General features: G+C 35.9%; 1 protein-coding gene across 4 annotated transcripts in view; it reads right to left on the bottom strand.

Moving 5' to 3' along the window:
- The window catches only part of LOC139786273 (uncharacterized), a 32,004-nt gene extending 18,199 nt beyond the window's left edge, over positions 1 to 13,805 (bottom strand). For 3 of the 4 annotated variants that reach the window (XM_071725437.1, XM_071725435.1, XM_071725436.1), the window contains exons 1-2: positions 10,986 to 13,805; positions 10,671 to 10,890 (exon numbers count right to left, since the gene is read on the bottom strand). In XM_071725437.1, the coding sequence (XP_071581538.1) occupies positions 10,671 to 10,890; positions 10,986 to 12,057 (1,292 nt within the window). In that variant the 5' untranslated portion in view covers positions 12,058 to 13,805. Of the gene's footprint in view, positions 1 to 8,742; positions 10,891 to 10,985 lie in introns of those variants that run through there. The other variant, XM_071725434.1, reaches the window with a different exon arrangement.
- Positions 13,806 to 14,302: the final 497 nt, after the last annotated feature.

The following is a 14,302-nucleotide window of genomic DNA, read 5'->3' on the forward strand; positions in this document are numbered from 1 at the left end:
TATAGGTTAGTGACGCGCTTTAAAAGTATTTAAGTGTTTAAAGCGCGTCAACTAACCTATGTAGGTTAGTGACGCGCTTTAAAAGTATTTAAGTGTTTAAAGCGCGTCACTAACCTACATAGGTTAGTTGACGCGCTTTAAACACTTAAATAAATACTTTTAAAACGCGTCACTAACCTACATAGGTTAGTTGACGCGCTTTAAACACTTAAATACTTTTAAAGCGCGTCACTAATCTATACGCCGAAGGCGTATCCTAAAATCAGTGAGAAGGCCCTCCCCCGCCTATTTGTGTACTGTTTATACACATGTGTATAATAGTACACGTGTATAAACAGTACATAATAAAACCCCCCCGCATAATAAAACTAAACAAAACTCCCAGCGTGATACCTAACTGCTTGAATGAAGACGCTTGATTATTCTGCATGATTGACCAGTCATCATATTTAAAATTGGCGCACTTTTGCATGCGCGTGCGGCCACTGAGCATGCGCATGTGGCCGCAGATCATGTTCAGTGTTGCTACATGTCGTCGGTATGACAGGAATCATAACCTGATTCCTGTCAACTTTAACGATTAATATCTCGCGTCGCGGGGCAGAGCGACACTTTTTTCTGCCAGATTCTTTCGTTTCGTGCAAAAACGCGTCGAATAAGCCTAATTTCATCGATTTCTGTGCTGATGTAGCTAAACTGAAGAATTACTATTTTATGTACAACAAACATCTGTATAATGTTAAATAAAGATGAAAATAATATTTTTTAAACAAAACTATATTATTTTTATGTTAATCTTACAATTACATATATTGTGTTATTTTAACATTTAATTTACTTAAATATGAATTTAACACAAAGAAATCAGATAACATAATCAAAATTAGTTAAGTTAACACATAAATATGTTACATTTTTAACATAAAAATTTTAACAAAGACCTTTTTTAACAAAAATACACAAACTTTTTTACTGTGTAGATATTTTGTGGACATAGATATGTGGATAACACGTGGATATCTAATGGATATCTTTGATAGATATTTTGTGGACATGCATATGTGGATAACGCGTGGATATCTAATGGATATCTTTGACAGATATTTTGTGGATATGGATATGTGGATAACATGTGAATATCTAATGGATATTTTTGACAGATATTTTATGGACATGTATATGTGAATAACGTGTGGATATCTAATGGATATCCCTGCTGGTTATTTGAGAGATATGGATATTTTTACATTTATTGGATATCTATTAGATATCTGCGATAGATATGGACGTCATATGGATATGTATAGATATCAACGATATCTATTAGATGGATATCTATTAGATATTTTGTTCTGTATGGGTTATGTATATATATATATATATAATATAAAATTAATAAGATATACACAGGGTTTGGCAAAAGTACGGAAACCCCTAAATTTTACGAAAACTATGCATTTTCGAAAACAATTTAGACAAAAGTTGTAGGGTGTCAAGTAACACATTGCATAGCAATATTAGTATGACTTTGAAGAGTGTTGCCAAGGTTACGTAAAGATTACTTTGAAATTTTTAATTCAAAACCCCAATTTTTGATTACATATTCTTATAGCTTATCTCAAGAGCTTTTCGAAACACTATAATAAAGTATTTTTTTTATTATGTACTTTTCAAGTTATGTTTGAAAGTTATACAGTATCGCTGGCATTAGCATTACCCAAAAATAATAGTCAAGAGGAGTTAAATCGAGGTGGCCAATCTTCTCCTCCCTCATTTTGGTTCCTTCTTCCTATCCTATGGGAAGCTCCTTCTTACAGGGTCCAATGGGAGCCCCCAGTGACCCAACCTTCTTCCCCCTCCCCTCGCGCTGGCCCTCACCCACTGGATCGACACTCCGAGAGTGTATAAAACGCAAGCGTCAGGGTATACAGTGTTCTTTTCTCGCGCATAATCGCGAGTAGAGTGAAACGTCCAGAATAGAGCGCTCTCTGCTTCTGCCGAAGACTTTTGTTTTTTTAATTCGCAAATTAATAAATTAAAAATTAACATTTGACTAAAAATGGCTAACGAATTATCGGAGCGTGAAAGAATCGCTATCCTAATGATGGGCTGATGGGGTGATAATGAACAATCGTTCACTAATATCGTTCGATTATTTATATAACACGTATCCGAATCGTCAAATTAATAACTCCACTGTTTTGAAAATAATATGACGTTTTCAAGAAACTGATGGTAGCGTAAAAAGTCGCTTTAGGTCAGGCAAGGAGGAGAGGATTAGCCACCTCGGTCACCAGATCTAACTCGTTTTGATCACCTTTGGAGCTACCTGAAGAGTAAGGTTTACGAAACAAAACCTGAAATTATTCAAGAATTGAGGCAGCGAATAAGAAATGAAGCAGCCTTGATATCTGCTGAATCAAATCGTACACTGAGAGCCGAAAAACAGTAATAATCACTGTACTTTTGCTCACTCTTAACTTTTAGTCTTTCTTATAGTAACCATTACGCACTACTACAGTAAACATTCTCCCAGTAATCAGTACGGATTTTACAGTAATCATTACGATAAAGACTAGTAATGATTCTGGTGCAATATTTTAACGAAAAAAAAAAAAAGAATTTTTTTCTTTTTTATTTTCAAATAATTCTTATTTTTTTAAAAATATTTTTATAGTTTAATTTGTATTCGTGGTTTTGCATATATTCTATTTTATTAATTGAAATTACGGTAAATATACCGAATAGGGGAGCCCGTTCCGATGATCTTGACCTTGACATATGTTGTCAAGGTCATGACCCTGAACAACATTCCAAAAGTTTTACCTCCATCAAGTTAGCCCCCCCACCATCGCAAAAAAATCCGCACCTATTAAAAAATTTAGTGCTATTTATGTGCTAATTTGTTGCTCTAGTCCGGATTTTGTTGCTCAAGCCGTTAAGTAGGAAATGGCGATCGAAATGGGTGGGGCCAGCTTGTCGTCAAGCTGGCCCCCCCCCATAATAAAAAACCTATATAGAGTGCTCAAATCCAAAAAATCAATACACTAGAATTTGTTGCTTTTTTGTTGCTCCAAGATAGTGAAAACATTTTTGAAATATAACGTTTTTTAGAAAATACGTATATCCGAATACTTAACAGACAGCACTATACTGACTACGTCTTAAACAACGTTATATTTCCAAAATGTTTTTACGCTATCTGTGCGCGAGCGGAAAAAGGAATCGGAGCAGAGGCGCGTGAGAAGGGCTTAATGCAGAGTTATTGTCTTTAGTTTGTAGTATTTACACTGTCTTTTAATATACTAAGCTATTTACAATTATTTACAGAGTCCGCGAGTCACGAATTTAAGTACTTCGCTGAAACGATCTCTATTCCGCGAGCCACGGTTCGCACCGTCACGAATTTAAGTACTTCGCTGAAACGATCTCTAATTCCGCGAGCCACGGGACGCACCGACGTCGGAGACTTTACGCGAGCCACGAAAGTCCTTCTCTAATCGTTCAATATACAAGATATAGCGTTCTGCTTGATTTACGAATACTGTCGGATTAGAATCGAGTGCGGCGTCGCGCGCGGAGGTCCGGGATTTTATACTAGCGCATCACGCAAATTCCGGATCCCCGGCAACGAGCCGAAAAATTTGTTGAGCCAATCGGCCGCCGACTTACCAAATTTGCGTTCGATTTGAACTCGGCCGATTTCGGAGTCGGCAACCGATCAGCTGTTTTCGCTGAAGTATCTCGCTCCGTCCCGGGTGTTTACTTCGCGTACCGAGGCCCAGAGACAAAGGAAGAGAGCCAGCAGTGCCAGCACACGCAGAAAAAGGGAGACAGTTTTTCTGCCTCTTGCGCGAAGTTTCCGAGAATAACGTCGGTTATCTATATATATAAGTACCGTTGTCTGTATGTATGTATGTCTGACCGCGAACTACTCATTCGTTAGTGGACCGAATTTTTACCAAAAGTATATGAAATAGGGGTAGAATTTCCCGGGGAGTGCCATAAAGTGTATAGTTTTTCGTTACCGATTTTCTGGAAACCGGTTTTTTTAATTTTTTCAATTTTTCGGGGAATAATTGACCGAATCTCATTCGTTAGTGGACCGAATTTTTACCAAAAGTATATGAAATAGGGGTAGAATTTTCCGGGGAGTGCCATGATGTGTATAGTTTTTTGTTGCCGATTTTCTGGAAACCGGTTTTTCTAATTTTTCTAATTTTTCGGGAAATAATTGACCGAATCTCAAAGAATTATAGATCAAACAGGGGTAGAATTTTCCGGGGAGTGCTATAAAGTGTATAATTTTTCGTTACCGATCTTTTTGGAAGCCGGTACTGAAATTTTTTCAATTTTTCGGGAATTAATTGACCGAATCTCAAAGAATTGTATATGAAGTAGGGGTAGAATTTCTCGGGAAATGCTATAAAGTGTATAATTTTTCGTTACCGATTTTTTTGGAAACCGGTTCAGAAATTTTTCCAATTTTTCGGTTAAAAAATTTTATTAATTTTTACCAAAAGTGTATGAAATAGGGGTAGACTTTTCCGGGGAGTGCCATGATGTGTATAGTTTTTTGTTATCGCTTTTCTGGAAACCGGTTTTGCTTCCTCATAGAGGAAGCTTTGTTTTCATAAATTTTGCATATAAATCTTTGATTGCGTATAAAGTTGGGTCTAATCAACCAAATTTAAATGAATTATATATGAAATAGGGGTAGAAGAAACCAAAGAAAAGAATGGTTTTGAGTTTTTGATGCTAATATGTTCAGAGTGTTCTAAAACGTCGAAATATTGCATTAAAAAAATGTCCGTATGTGTGTGTGTGTGTGTGTGTGTGTGTGTGTGTGCGTGTGCGTGTGCGTGTGCGTGTGCGTGTGCGTGTGCGTGTGCGTGTGCGTGTGCGTGTGCGTGTGCGTGTGCGTGTGCGTGTGCGTGTGCGTGTGCGTGTGCGTGTGCGTGTGCGTGTGCGTGTGCGTGTGCGTGTGCGTGTGCGTGTGCGTGTGCGTGTGCGTGTGCGTGTGCGTGTGCGTGTGCGTGTGCGTGTGCGTGTGCGTGTGCGTGTGCGTGTGTGTGTGTGTGTGTGTGTGTGTGTGTGTGTGTGTGTGTGTGTGTGTGTGTGTGTGTGTGTGTGCGGATTTGATGTCCGTGGTTGCTCTAACTGCATTGATATATCAAGCTATTTTTTTTTTAAATCGATAGAGTATCATTCAAAGAAGGTTGGTATTGAATTTGGCAATAATCGGTAAAGGGATTCTTTTTTAAAAAAAATTTGAATTTTTTTAGAAATGCCCGTGGTTGCTCTAACTTTTGCAAATTTTGAAATATTGGGCTATTTCTAATTTTATTATATTCTTCAGTCTTCTCTACCCCTATTTTATATATAATTCTTTAAGATTTGGTCCGGGGAGCGCCATGATGTGTATAGTTTTTGGTTACCGATTTTCTGGAAACCGGTTTTTCTAATTTTTCCAATTTTTCGGGAAATAATTGATTGAATCTCAAAGAATTATATATGAAGTAGGAGTAGAATTTCCCGGGGAGTGCTATAAAGTGTATAATTTTTTGTTATCGATCTTTTTGGAAACCGGTTCCGAATGACCGAATCTCAAAGAATTGTATATAAAGTAGAGGTATAGAATTTTCCGGGGAGTACGGGGAGAGGAAAAAAGAAGAAGCAAATACTTTTCATCGCCGCGAATAAAAGCGTCCACCCGTTGAGTGATTCGGGGATGGTATAATTTAGGCAATCCGGGGACTGCCATAAAGTGTATAATTTTTGTTACCGATTTTTTGGAAACCGGTTCCGAAATTTTTTCAATTTTTCAATAATTGACCGAATCTTAAAGAATCATATATGAAATAGAGGTAGAAAGAACTAAAGAATGTAATAGAATTAGAAAAATTGCTAATAGTAAAGGGGTTTTTGATTTCTGTAAAAAAAAAAAAATGTACGTGATTGCTCCAATTTCCGCAAACTTTCAGATATCAAGCTGAATTTTTTTTTATGGATAATTTTTATGGATAATTTTTATGGATAATTTTTTGTTACCGATTTTTTGGAAACCGGTTTGGAAATTATTCAAATTTCGAGAAATAATAAGTATTAATTGACCGATTTTCTTGAAAACAGTGCCAAAAGTCTTTTAATTTTTGAAGGATAAGTTTTATTTTTTATTATAATGGATAATTTTTTATTAATGGATCAATTTTCTTGAAACCAGTGCCAAAATTTTTCTAATTTTTTGTTGATGATCTTGATAAAGCTGGTACCAAAAGATTACTAATTTTAAGGGGATGGCTACTATGGGGTTGAAAATTGAAGGTTTCATGGGGTTCTATTGGTGCTCCTAATTAATGAGTGAGTTTGGGGAGAGGGAAATAGATTTTTCGCCCGCGCTTCGCGCGGGCTCAAAATCTAGTAAGACAATAACTCTGCATTAAGCCCTTCTCACGCGCCTCTGCTCCGATTCCTTTCTCCGCTCGCGCACAGATAGCGTAAAAACATTTTGGAAATATAACGTTGTTTAAGACGTAGTCAGTATAGTGTTGTCTGTTAAGTATTCGGATATACGTATTTTCTAAAAAACGTTATATTTCAAAAATGTTTATAAAATATGCGATAATAATTATAAGCAACTAATATAAATTATTATTTTTTATTCATATTAATTTAATGAAGCACTAAAAAAGTATGAAATAAATTTTTTTTTTTAAATAGAACCGACTTCAAAAAAGCTCTAAAAAGTATTTAAAAAATTAAAAAAAAATTGAAAAAAGTTTTAAAGAGTATGAAATAATACTTTTAAGAATCTTTTTCAATTTTTTGAAATCGGTGCAAAATTAATAATACTTTTAAAAATTCCTTTCAATTTTTGAAGTCGGCGCCAAATTAATTTTGTAATTATTAACCCTTGGCTGGCACACTTCACCAGAATCACATAGCTGGCACACTGGGGCCGTTTCAGACCTTACCACTAAAATGCTTGCTGCGAGGAAGCTATTGATTTCTTTTACTTAAAAAAATTTCAAGATAGTCTTCAAATTTGTTTTAACAAATGTCATAGGTTATTTTGATAAAATGTAATATTAAGTATGAAAAAAATTGGAGAACGTAAAGAAAACGAAAAACGACTGTTTTCACTCAAAACTTCATAACTCTTATATTTTAACTCTTCCATTTTTTAGTACCATTTTCGTACAATAGGGGTACTATAGGGCTTAAATTAGAGCTGAACGAGGCTGGGGCGTTTAATACCCCACAGTGCCTGCTAAGGGTTAATTTGGCGCCGACTTCAAACAATTAAAAAAGAATCTTAAAAGTATTATTAATTTTGTGCCGACTTCAAAAAATTGAAAGGGATTCTTAAAAGTATTATTTCATACTTTTTAAAGCTTTTTTCAATTTTTTTTTAAATTTTTTAAATACTTTTTAGAGCTTTTTTGTTTAATATAAGGAATGCGGAACATTTTTTAATTTTTATCAGGAACTGTAGAACAGAAGAGTGCTATAAGAACACTTACAAGGGAACTACCACAACTGTCCGGCTCCGATTTGAATTTCCTTTAAGTATGTTGTTAAACACCAAAATCCAACAGACACGTATTTTTTTATAGGGGCCCTAATTCATCTTTAGGGGGTGAAACACCCCTTCGAAAAAATCGGTTTTTCTCTTTCGGGCCGAATATCTCCGAAACTATACGAGATAGAAAACTTTTCCAAAATGGAAATTAAATGGCTTCAAAAGTACTTTGAAATAATGACAAAATAATTTTTTTATTTCTTTTATTTTTAAATATACCCCCGCCACCAATACATTTTTTTCAAAATTTTAAAAATTTTTTATCACCAAATAAGAGGTTATTTTTTTTACAAATTCAACCATATATGATAAAGTTATGTTACGATAAACCATTTTCAAGAATTAATTACAAACGCCTCCGTATATACGCTATCCATGCTCATCCGTACTATGTGCGTAAGTAATTATTGTCGAAACAATAAGATATATAAAAAATGTTGTAAGTAAAATTTTTATAGTTTTCTATATGCTTTATAATTGTATATATGTATATAATATATATTTAGGTTTTCTAAAAATGTAATAATTTTTAAAATACTCTCAGCCTTGTTATTATTTCTTTGACATTTACGTTTTTCTATAAATAAAGATTATAGACAATTTTATTCAAAATTCATTCACTTACAATAAAATTATTTTATAAAATTGAATCTTTGAGAAATGAGCAAAAAAATCACTATATATCTATGTCGCAGCGCTACACTTTGTATTTTTCACTCATTATACACATTACAATAATGATATTCGACGAAAAAATGTTTCAAACATAATGAATTCTTGCACCAAGAACATCTTACTGCAGCTATATTATCACAACCTTCGATATCACATGTTGTTGAACAGTCATACAAACTAAATTGTACTGGATTTTCAAATTCTTCTGGTCTTTCGTTCGTATAACCACTTTTAAACCACGAATATTTAAATAAGTTGTGATATCGTGGGGATGACAATTGATTATGTATCAGAGATTGCAATTTTATTATATTATTTCGTTCATGCAAATTTATATTACTTTCCAATAGAGAGGTAGTGGGGAGACGTACACGGAAAACCCAATTTGCAATGAAAGATGATGCATAGATTACTGGGTAAATGTTAATGGTTATGCACCGTAAGATAGCGTGGTGATCACTGTCGTCTTTTATGCGCATGCATTATACTTTTCGATACCTCACGCGCATCTTCATTTCTGAAATGTGCACCACTTTTTCTGGTGCAAGCGTAGTAGCGTTGTAGGTTATGTTGTAGGTTATGGTATCGAGAACTCTAGCACTGTGCACCACAAAATCTGGTGCAGACGTAACAAAAACCTATTCGTGTGTTCCGAAATAACGCAACCCAGTAAGCACTGTACAGTTGAACGCATATGTATACAAATAAATAGTGCTGATCGACATATACATAGTGCTCGAATGATATATTACAGCTACCTCAATTTCTAGCATCAAGTTTGATAGTGAGTTCGGTTTTCCGTGTAGTGGACGAGTTGGCCCGGAGTGGAGAGGAGTAAGAAAAGGGTTTTGAGAGAAGGTAAAGAGTAAGGGAAGATGAAGTAGGGTGGCGGAGCTTGTTAAGGAGGTTCGGAGGAAGCCGTGAAAGTGGAGGAGAAGTCGAGGACAGCGTGGTTGAAGAGTAGTGATGAGAGAAAGTAAGGGAACGCTTGAGAGGTTAGGATGAGAAGCAGGAAGATAAAGGGGCCAGGTTACACGATGAGGAAGCTGAGCGAGTTGGCAGCATGGAGTTTCGATCGAGCGATCGATCGACCTGTCGCGAGACAGAGGGATTGTCGATGGTGGCGCGGCAGGTGCGAAACGGAGCAGGGAGTCATCGAGACGGGTCGATGGATCGAACGATCGAAGGGGCCGGCCATATAGACAGGTGATAGAAGGAGAAGGAGAGAAAGCGACGAGGAAGGGAGTAGATTAAGGGTGAAGATGGACGAGGATAAATTGGTGGATACGAGGAGGGTAAGAGAGAGAGAGGAGAAGGAAAGGAGAAAGGAGAGGAGAGAGGAGAAATGTAGGAGTTTGAAGGGGACGGAGGAGAGTCTGTTCGGAAGGGTTAAAGGTAAAGGCGGAGGTGAAAGAGGTAAGCGAGGAGAGAGGAGAAATGGAGGAGTTAGAAGGGGACGGAGGAGGACGAGATTACGGAAAGGATGGAGGAGAGTCTGTTTGGAAGGGTTAAAGGTAAAGGCGGAGGTGAAAGAGAGTGAAGGTGGAATAAGGAGACGGAAAGAAAAGGAGACGGAATAAGGAGTGGAAAGAGACGGAAGGAAAAGGGAAGAGCAGTGGCAGAAAGGAAGGAAGTAAAGAGGTGACTGAAGCAAGGGAGGCGGAAGGAGACGGCCGGATGGAAGACCAAGAGAGGGGAAATGAAATATAAGGTCGCAAGGGAAGATGATGTTATAACACAGTTTATTTTCAGAGAGAAGGTGGAATAAGGAGTGAAGGCGGCGAGCGAGAGGAGGGAGAGAGACGGAAGGAAAGGGGAAGAGCATTGGCAGAAAGAAGGGTAGCAAAGAGGTGGTTGAAGTAAGGGAGGCGGAAGGAGATAGACGGATGGAAGACGAAGGGAGGTGAAATGAAATGTAAGTTCGCAAAGGAGGGGAAAGGAATTGTAAGGTCGTGTGGAGAAGGAGATCACGAGAAGGATGAAGGAGAAACGGACGAGGACGAAGTTCAGGGGAAGAAAGGAGGAGAGAAGGTAGAATAAAATAGAGGGGTGTGGTGAGCGTGAGGAGGGTGAGAGACGGAGGGAAAGGAGAGCAGTGGTGGATAGGAGGAAAGCGGAGAGGTGGCTGAGGGAAACGGACGAGGACAGGGAACAGTGGAGACAGGAAGGAGGAAGGCGAAGGTACGTGGAACCGGAGGAAGCAGAAGAAGATAAACAGAGGGATGAAGGAAGAGGGGGGAGGGAGAGGGAAATAGAATGAATTATAAGGTCGCATATGGCCAGGGCGTGTAAGGGAGTGATTTGTAAGAGGTTTGGGTACGTTCCTCATTAAAAAAAAACGCCTTGTAAACCCTACGGGGATACACAATAAATCTACGTATTACTTTCCAATAGTAAAACAGTATCTGAAAACCTTTTAGCAAAATTTTTCCAAATTCTAAATCCATAAACATCTAACGGTTGTATTTTTCCTGTAGTGCCTTTTGGTATTATCATAGTAGTAATATATTTTCCTGGAGGTGTTAAATCCGAAATAATATTAGGGCAATGCCCAGTCCAGGAATCGATAAGAAGAACGCTACTAGAACCAATGTTTGGAAAATAAGCTTCTTCTAACCACATTTTAAAATGATCTGTAAGAAATATAAATGTTAATTTAATAGCTCTTTTATAACTCTTATTAGATTGTTAAATAAAATATAAAATAGTTATAAACGGAAGTATATACCTGATGTCAGTTTACCAGATTTTGATGCTTTTACAATAACATTTCTTGGTTTAAACAAGTTTTCTTCTACTCTTGGTCCAAATCTACCAGTAACTTCTTTTAATACAATAAATAAAGGTGACAGCAATTTGCCATTACAGGATATTATTGGTTGTATCGTGTATGAATGGGTTGTTGACGATACAGATTGCACGACACGTTCTACTGTCTTTACTCCTTGGTTATCCAATGATCTGCCAGAATGAATTTCCAATTGGAAACCACTTTGATCTGAATTATAAATATTTTCAGATCCAAACTGTTCAATAAGAGGTTTTACTGTTTCCAGAAAATCATTAGCTGTTTTTTGCAAATCAACAGAATCTTCCAATGTTTTTCTAGTGACAAACTTCGTAACTTTTCTTGAAACAATTCGGTGAGACTTTTTGAATCTTGCTATCCAACTGGGAGATGCTTTAAATATAGGATTTAAATTTCCTATTTCTTTTTGAGCTTGTAAAGCCCATCTTTTTAGATCAATATTATGAACCATAAATCCTGATTCAACAGCTGTAGTAAATTTATCATGTGTAACTTGGGAGATGTAAGATAATTTATCTGTACGACTTCCGCCTGATTCTATTTGTTCTTCCCATCGCCTTAACTGGCGTTCAGATGAAACTCTTTTAAAATGGTGTTGCACTAATTTTAGAGAACGATTCTTTTTCTTGCCGTCATTTCTTGCATTAGTGTCCCAATTTCGCCAATACTCAACAGCTCGTCTTTTATAAAAACTGTCAAAATTTTCATTATCATTTAAACATTGAGGATGAGAATTTAAATTATCTTCACTCCATGCTTCGTCGCCATCTTCAATTATTTCAAAAGTATGTAATTTATAAGGTTCTTGATAACCGAGATATTTTTCTTCCGTTACTTTCAACCCATTATAATGAAAAATGCCATCCAGCAATAATTTTTGTATGTTTTCTTTTAATTCTACTTCTGCTTCAGTTACTGGCGTTTCTGTTACATATATTGAATTTATTGACACCAATAAAAGTCTAACAACATTAAGCGGATTGATAATCATTTCCAAAGATGTTAAACTTTGTTTTCTATTATATAAAAACGGTTTTACACATTGCACAGATATGATTATAACAATAAGACTGTACTGACTGTGAATATAAGACTGCTACATGAAACTATTTATACTGTCCACTTATCTTGAATGTACACGTAAACTTATATCTTATCTTATCATACGGTATATAATTCATTTTAAAAATATTATACTTATCTCAAAAGTACATTGGATTGCTAAAAAATGTCATTTTTTAAAAATGTGTGATGTCACGATTCTGATATGAGAAACGTGTGATATGTCACGATTCTGATAAGAGATATCTCATAATTGAAGATGACGAAGAAGCACGGAGTGATAGATAATTTAAATTCTCATCCTCAACGTTTAAATAATAATGCAGATTTTGACAGTTCTTATAAAAGACGAGCTGTTGAGTATTGGCGAAATTGGGGCACTAATGAAAGAAATGACGGCGAGAAAAAGAATCGTTCTCTAATAGTAATACAAAATAAATTAGAAGTTTCATCTGAACGTCAGTTAAGGCGATGAGAAGAACGATTACAATGAGGTAGAAGTCGTATTGAGGGTATTTTAAAAATTATTACATTTTTAGAAAACCTAAATATATATTATATACATATATACAATTATAAAGCATATAGAAAACTATAAAAATTTTACTTACAACATTTTTTATATATCTTATTGTTTCGACAATAATTACTTACGCACATAGTACGGATGAGCATGGATAGCGTATATACGGAGGCGTTTGTAATTAATTCTTGAAAATGGTTTATCGTAACATAACTTTATCATATATGGTTGAATTCGTAAAAAAATAACCTCTTATTTGGTGATAAAAAATTTTTAAAATTTTGAAAAAAATGTATTGGTGGCGGGGGTATATTTAAAAATAAAAGAAATAAAAAAATTATTTTGTCATTATTTCAAAGTACTTTTGAAGCCATTTAATTTCCATTTTGGAAAAGTTTTCTATCTCGTATAGTTTCGGAGATATTCGGCCCGAAAGAGAAAAACCGATTTTTTCGAAGGGGTGTTTCACCCCCTAAAGATGAATTAGGGCCCCTATAAAAAAATACGTGTCTGTTGGATTTTTGTGTTTAACAACATACTTAAAGGAAATTCAAATCGGAGCCGGACAGTTGTGGTAGTTCCCTTGTTAGTATTTTTTTGAAATTCGTAGAGTGTTGTGCCAACTTCACAGACCCCAGTTATTTTGAGTATTGAAAGGCATAAACGACTATGTATGTAGAAATAGTACCTACATGTATGAACGAAGGAAAGTTATTTAAAGCAGTGAATTGTTAATATATTGAACAGTCTTTTTGTTAAAACGAGTTAAAAAGTTACTCATGTAAATGCATTATGAAATTTTGCGTTGTGATATTCACTGAGTAAGATTATTTTGGTGACTGAATACTTGTACGAATAAATAGTTACTAACAGTAGTAATGTCCTTCATATATACCAAGAGTGTTCAGAGTGTTTACAAAATTTCACAAACAATCAAATACGTAGTATATGCTCTGCTTTAACGGGATAGAAGTACACATGAGGGGCTGCCGCCCCTCTCCCGCAGGCAGGGGTGGGTAGGGGTGGACCTCGGTTTACGTAGATGGACAGCATTGTACTCTTTACGCAAAACAAAGTTCACCCTACCCCACTTCACCCCTGCATTCAGGGCGAAACGAGGTCTATCATTGTACGGTTCAGGTTTGCAACTTTCAACGCGAAGAGAGGTACACCCCCACTTACCCCTACCTGCGGGAGAGGGGCGGCAGCTCCTCTCCCGCCTACATGTGTACTGTCTATACACACATATCAGCATATTATTTCCCTTAGTATGCCTTTCAATATTCAAAATAACTGCTATATTTTTCAAACTTTTTTGTTAATAACTTTTTAACAAATAACGAGCGACGGCTAAAACCTTTGGAATGTTATTCAGGGTCATGACCTTCACAACATATGTCAAGGTCAAGGTCATCGGGGCGGGCTCCCCTATTCGGTATATTTACCAAAAAATTAATGTAATTAATTTAATTCTTTTTAAATTTATGATTTACACGATGTAAACAAATTATTAAATTGTATACTTTGGGCTATTAAAGAATTAATTTAGACAAAATGTAAATTAATATTCTATAAGTATAACTTATAATTTTTTCGTATATAGCAGGAATATAAAGTATTCCTACAAAAGAAATTGCAATTCAATAATTCG

The sequence above is a fragment of the Temnothorax nylanderi genome, unplaced genomic scaffold (assembly GCF_030848795.1).
Source record: "Temnothorax nylanderi isolate EJ_2023f unplaced genomic scaffold, tnyl_v1.0 TNYL_tig0997_pilon, whole genome shotgun sequence".
NCBI classification, from domain to species: Eukaryota; Metazoa; Arthropoda; class Insecta; order Hymenoptera; family Formicidae; genus Temnothorax; species Temnothorax nylanderi.